We start from the raw sequence: 7,311 nt of genomic DNA, 5'->3' as shown, positions 1-7,311 counted from the left end.
TGGTATATGGGCAAGTCTGGTCATGCTGCCCTCTCATTCATTGATCTGCTAACCGCTATGTTATGCTCGTGTGTTCTGATAATAATAGCTTTCTAGGACTAAACATTATTTGGATAATTGGTAAAAAAAAAAAATAAGTGAAATATCTTAACCCTACTGTTAGATCTACCTGAAAAAATAAAAAGCAATTTATTAAAGTCGAAGGCCTGTCGTTATTCAATGATTTACAGATCCTGAGCACCACTGACAAGCATCTGATCTTGTAAAATGTGTGGCAAGTACTGCCGCTGTAGTTTACACAGCACGTGCCATCGCAAATCTCAAAAATGAAAGCAAAAAGCGATCATGCATTGCCACGTGCATATTAATATGCAGCTCCCTGATGAACGCATTTTTTTATACAGTATAATTACCCAAAGATATAACTGCGCGAGACAGTATTGAAATATATATTTTCCTTTCCTGCTGTGTGAGCTACTGAAACAAGCCAATCAGAGCTCAATATTATAATTCATGATCCTTCCAAATAAGGTAAAAACAGACCATTTCATTCTAGGGACAAATTCTAGGGTTGTAAATGGACATGTAAAACCATTTCTGGAGATTTTTTGCCCTTACCTAAGCCACATACCTTATATGTAGATATCAGAAAAATGATTTAAAATATTGTATCAATGCATTCTATGGCACCTTTAAGTTGCTCAAGCAATTGGCAAAACATTTAAACTACTTTTCTTATGTTATCACAAACTTACCATTGACAGAAATAGTCAGCTTTACTGCCTTTTCTTTTGCATTTAAATCTTTATTACAAGCAATCCTGCGGTTCATAAAGAACTTTTTCTTACCTCCACGAGTGCCATCTTTGCCTTCTTTATCTAGAAGTGCTCTTTCCCTTTAAACCTAGCCAAAAAGCCATACGTGTTGACTGTGAAACACAGTAGACTTTAATAATATGCATTTATGGTGTAATTACTAAATTTTTGTGTCCATCCATGTTCATATTTACTGCAAACAATCCGCTGTTACTTTAATTCAGCGCTTGCACCGCTCCTGAACGCACTGCCGGACCACAACCGTGTGCAGTGAACGCTTTAATCTGTTAATATGAACGCGGAAAAAATACGCACCGCAAACGGAGTAATGTGAACCTGGCATTATGTGTGCGCGCTGCAAGTGTGCATGAGCGTACGGTCTCCAGGAGAGCGGGAGAGCGCTGAATGGTTAACACTGGCAAGAATTAAAAAGAAATGCAATTTATAAACTTTAGTGACGATGTGACACTGCCTCGATTGTGCAAGTGACAATTCCTGTGTCAACTGTGCAGCTCGCTTATAGACAGACGCGATGTGGTGATTTGAAGCCATTTGCGTATATTGAGAGAGAAAGAGGGCGAGCCTCTTGAGGTTTGTGAAATTATGTCTCACACAAGGTTTTCAAATTACTTTAAAAGTTAAATGAAAAAATATACTAGACAGACGCGATGTGGTGATTTGAAGCCATTTGCGTATATTGAGAGAGAAAGAGGGCGAGCGCGTGCAGTGATTCACTCACTCGGTTTGTGAAATTATGTCTCACACAAGGTTTTCAAATTACTTTAAAAGTTAAATGAAAAAATATATTTTATATAGCAGCATTATAATTATTTAGCAGCATTATAATTATTTCACCCGTGCTGAACAGAGACTGAGACGGTGCCGCTGCATGTCATGCCAAACCACTCACGTCAGGCAGCGTCATCAGCTTGAGATCGGCCTTTAAGAGACCGCCGATCAATCATCCCAACGTGTTATCGGCCGATAGTGATCGGTAGCCGATCAATCGGAGCACCCCTAATGTTGGTAAACAAACAGTTAACTGTAGCCATCGACTTATATTGTATTTTTCCCCATTCTATAGAAGTCAATGGCTATCGAAATCCCATTTAATGCTACAACAATTACGTCATTGTACCATCCCGGTCATGACTCATGACTAACACAATTTGTTGATAAAAGCACAATGATATGATTTGATTTCCAAACAAGGTCAATGTGCAGTTGAGACATCAGCAACATCCCCAGAAAATCCAGTTAAAACAAGCAGAACCAACCGTGTTCAAGGGTTAACGCGAGTTAACATCAAGAGGAAAACCAGCTACGCCAGATGAATATCTAGCAGTAGCCTGCAGACAAAGTTTAATTAACAAACGTTTGTTGACAAAGCGGGAGGAATTTGTTGCTTTCACTGAGGTTTCATGTGACAAAAAAGCCTTTTTTCTCTCCTGTAACTCAGTGAAGATAAAATGACAGCTACCTGCAAAAGAGAGTCTAAAAATAAACTTTTCTTTAAGAACATTAGAGAAACTCAAAATAAAGACAACGAAAAATGAAATTCAGAGATCTGTGATCTTCTACTGTCATACAAGTTTCATTAATAGTGTTTGTTTTACTCGAATAATCATTGAACTCTTGAACAGTAAAATGTATGTATATTTACATAATTTTTTTAAATGTCAGATCAACATTGTAATGCTTAAGCGAATGTATGCATTACAACAAGTGTACAGTAAAATTTGTATAACTTCATTTTGAGATCAATATTTGCCCAATACATGAGGTATATCCTCTAAAATAGTAATGCAATAAGAAAAAATGTATGCTTTTAGAGTTAAACAAAAATTGTAATCGACAGTTAAATAAAATAGTACCTAAAACAACTACAATTTAGCATCAACAAACAGCCAATATAAATGAATTGTCAGTGCCCATTTAAAAGCCATTCTGCATAGAAAGTTTTTAGAAGATTCAAAGGAACTCAACTATTACAAACTATTTACAAGGTAACCTTTGAAAGCATCAATGCACATGCTAATGAAAGCACAATTATAGAGTTATTTATAGTCACAGAGAGTTCCCACGCTGTTCAGAAAGGAAGTCTTGCACTTAATTTCACCTCTCAGTATACATTTATCTCCTCTTAGAGAGTAAATGCACTAAAATGGTTGGTCTAACATACAAACGATAAGATATCAGGGCAGATCCAAAAAAGACAACAGCACACATGCAATATATTGCATAAGAGTTTCTCTCAATGCTTGGAAAAAAGATCTATGGGGAATTGTAAAATGTATGACCGCTGACATAACAGCTAAAGAACTAAACGGACAGTAAATTAGTCTAATCCAGACATTACAGATGACAAAACGCTTGACCACTGGGAGAAAACCACTCCACCACAAACTCCAAACAAACCATAAAGCAGAGTTTTAACCAGCTTCCCACATCCAACAGTCATTTACTGTCAGAGAAATGTGTCGGTCACAACATTTGAACAAACGAAACGAACAAGAAATGTTAACTGACATGAAACATGGCCTGCAGTCATCCGACAGCCTTGTGCTGGAAACATCCAGCAGTTCACAACACAAATAACACACCAAAACCAAACGACTTGCTTTTCCAAGAAAAATAGATCCAGAGGTCACTCGGACCACTAGTATTTAGGCTATAGGTTTGCCAGTGGAGAAAATGCATGCACTTCGGTCTAAAAAATTAAAACTTTAGTGCAGAGCAGAGGAGTTTCTCCAATGTTACTCTACACCTGAAATGACAAGTAGTAGCCTAACTGATATTTAGGCAGAAACTATGAGAACACTTAAAAACAAGGCTGCTCTCCAATAAGAGGACACAGGAGTGAAAAGACCCTTGACCGCCTTAAAATTCGCCTCAAGCGTGCATGCTTCGTCAGGCTCACCTTGAATTTCTATGTATACATCCTGCATAAATTGAATTCTACAAACACAACACTGCATCCAATTTTAATCAGAACGGGCTCAAACAGTAAACAGCCATCCCTCATGAACCTCCACAAGAGACACTTGACATGCTGCTGTCACGGATCACGTTTACATGCACATTTTGTGATGGTTCGGTTAAACTTCTAATAAAGCTGTAACCATGCAACCAGCGTAAAATCTATAAGCCAAGAGAAACCTCTTCTGGAAATATTAAAAATGTTCACTCGGTAATGATCTCATTAACATCCGTTAGAGTAACACAAAAGAACGCAACAAATTCGCCTCAAGCGTGCATGCTTCGTCAGGCTCACCTTGAATTTCTATGAATACATCCTGCATAAATTGAATTCTACAAACACAACACTGCATCCAATTTTAATCAGAACGGGCTCAAACAGTAAACAGCCATCCCTCATGAACCTCCACAAGAGACACGTTTACATGCACATTTTGTGATGGTTCGGTTAAACTTCTAATAAAGCTGTAACCATGCAACCAGCGTAAAATCTATAAGCCAAGAGAAACCTCTTCTGGAAATATTAAAAATGTTCACTCGGTAATGATCTCATTAACATCCGTTAGAGTAACACAAAAGAACGCAACGAATTGAAAATGCTGTTTTCTTTTAACGCGTGTAAAATGCAAAGTGTTGTTCACATGACCCAAAGTTCTGATTAAAATATGCAAGTGTGTCTTATTTTGATTCAAGAAACAAGAATATTGGCTTATTCAAGATATTCAAGGCAATCAAGTTAGTGGTTACATGACACTTATATAACTTAAATGGCTAAGTCATGGTAATGCAATGTTTGATTTTAAAATGGGTTTCAAAGGATGGATTTTGAGATTTGAAGTTTTCAATTGATATATCATTTCTGAAGTGTGATCGAGAAAAAGGCAACAAAGACGACTTTTTTTGACAAAGGTCAGAACTCCTGTTATGATGTAGATTTTTGAGGTGCACTCTTGTCACAAATTAATCTATTACTTTTCCTACATCATTTTTAACAAAAACATTGGTCAAATATATATTTAGGAGTCTTAGACCTTTCCAACGATATATGGTTTAGGATTTAATTGTAATATAGTGAAGTAAACTTAGGCGTCCCACAGAGGGGACGGTGACAGTTAAAGGGTTAAATATGTTGTGATACTCCCAGGTTTCCCGGCAATTCCCGCCCTCTGGTTGCCGTGTGCCGCCACTGCAGGGAGAAAATCCAACAAAATGTCGGCGCCTCCGCGGTCACATGACTCCTTTTGTGTTTTGCTGCACGATTCGGGTCGTAACGGCTTGACAAACCCCGACTTTCACACCACAAACAGCCATCAATTAAATCCAACTGTATATACCAGACATTAAATTCGGTGCACGCTGCAAAACGGGTCCAAAACACCGTGTAAAACACTTCACGCACAGTCGGCCATTTTGTTGCATCCAAACCTGCGCAGATTGACAGAAAGAAAAAAAAACAAACAAACAAAAAATGAGTATCGCACAAAGTCGGCGGTTGCATGGTAAAACTCGTACCGATTCCTCGTCCTTCTCCATGCCGGTGGGCATCTGCGGCACGGCGCGGTTGATGGACGCGTACTCGTGCAGGTCTGGCAGATCCTCGCAGCGGAAAACGGGCAGCGGTTTGAGAGCGTCCAGCGCCCGCGCCCTGAACGACAGTTTACTCATTTTACTCTATAAATCTGTCCGATCCCCTCACAATCACCCATAAAACCGCCACAGATCTCATGGAGGAGGGTGGATGGAGTTGGAGAATGAGAAAAAATAATGGAATAGAAGAGCTCCAGCGAGGAGAAGGAGAGGCGGGTGTGTGTGTGTGTTTTCTCTCGCTGCCTCAGTGCGCCATTCACAACATGGCGGACATTAAAACCTCCAGTCCTCACAGTCAGCGACTGCCTCACACTTCCCTCCCCCCTCACACACTCACGTGAACGCGCTCCTCAGCCATTCCAGCACGCGAGCGCGGTCACGAAACATGCGCGCGCACACATGCCTACATAAACATCACTTTCCCGCCATCCGTTTCTATCGCTGCAAAACCTTAATACATTGTTATATCGTACCTGCACAATATATCATATCAACATTAATGTGAACAACGCACAAGATATCACAGCAGTTTATCTCGAAGCCATTTTAAATGTGCTAATCAGACACTGGGTGTAGGATTTAAAGTTGACTGATTTTATTTTTGTTGCGCCAAAATCACTAAATATTATTTACACAAAAATAACCTGAGATAATGAATACAAAAATCTGACAGCTACAGGCCACTTTTGTGTCAGAAAAATAGACTAATAACATTAATTACACAAAACATTTTGCCACACATTATAAATATTTATGAATACCTTTTCTACATTTTAGTGGCATTGTGTTATCTTGGCTAAAACTCTGGCTACCGTAATATACAGACTCATGTGTTAGAAGACGGCGCCCTCTTTTGGTCAAATCCAGATACACCAATGAAATGCATTTGACTTGTGCACTACAAACACGGCACAAAAAGATCATTCACAGCTTATGAAGTTGCCCAGCCCAAAAACATAACACACTAAATTACACAAAATAAGTAGTTAAGCAAAGCAACTGTTTTCAGGTTGAACAATAGATTACATTTTACAATAAATAGTTTTCACACACACCGGTACAAAATGCAGCACAATTTAGAAAGCATTTATTGGAGGTTAAAGTCATCATGTAATAATAAACGCATATGATTGGCTTTTAGAAAAAGCCAGGTGGTGTAATGCAAGTAATGAACTCACATCACAGTTTTATGTCTGCGTATCTTCATACAATGACATTATAATTTCAACCAACACACTACAATTGATTGCACGATAATTAAACAATTAACCCAGTCGATGATCTCGTCCTGATGACTAGAGTTCTTCAGTTTTAGTCATTAACCTTAGGCCTACACAGATGTCAGAAAGTGAGAAAAAGAGAAGTGAAACTAGTATCAGTTGAATATTAACTAACAAATGTTCTCATCTGCTGTTAGCTGATAAACACACACACACACACACACACACACACACACACACACACACAGAGAGACCAAATGGGGCAATAAATATATATTATATATAACAATAACATATTTGAATTAAAATCAATGAAAATATTAAAAATAAAATATATATAATATAAAGACTATTTCCATGACTATGTCACACATCATAACCCTCAGCTGCATCGTTTTCAAATGCTACAGTCATAAACTACGGGGTAACGTCACACTTTTTGCTCACCCCAGAAAACAGTTGCTTGTTGAACTATGACATTATAAACATATACTGCTTCTGAAGAGGACTTGAAACTGAGAAGCAGTTTGAAAAGCAGGTCACCTGAAAGGCCAAACGGTCTTTTTCATTGGGTTTGAGGAAGATAACAAGCAAAGAAATAAAAAAAACTATATGCTTATGCTTCTTCAAGCAATCCCACCCTGTCATTTAAACTATAATAGCACAATAAAACCTACCATAAAAATCACCCTCAATGGCAAAACTTATAA

At 38.3% G+C, this 7,311-nt stretch overlaps 1 protein-coding gene across 1 annotated transcript in view; it reads right to left on the bottom strand.

Annotated features, from left to right (window-relative positions):
• The window catches only part of LOC107568137 (enhancer of polycomb homolog 1-like), a 32,609-nt gene extending 26,856 nt beyond the window's left edge, over positions 1 to 5,753 (bottom strand). The window contains exon 1 of the mRNA XM_016253991.1: positions 5,307 to 5,753. Coding sequence (XP_016109477.1) covers positions 5,307 to 5,459 — 153 coding nt within the window. The 5' untranslated portion in view covers positions 5,460 to 5,753. The remainder of the gene's footprint in view (positions 1 to 5,306) is intronic.
• Between the last annotated feature and the right edge of the window lie 1,558 nt (positions 5,754 to 7,311).

The sequence above is a fragment of the Sinocyclocheilus grahami genome, unplaced genomic scaffold (assembly GCF_001515645.1).
Source record: "Sinocyclocheilus grahami isolate Dianchi unplaced genomic scaffold, SAMN03320097.WGS_v1.1 scaffold1220.1, whole genome shotgun sequence".
Taxonomy (NCBI): Eukaryota; Metazoa; Chordata; class Actinopteri; order Cypriniformes; family Cyprinidae; genus Sinocyclocheilus; species Sinocyclocheilus grahami.
Note: the sequence above shows the minus strand (reverse complement) of the source record. Positions and strands in the feature narration are given on the sequence as shown.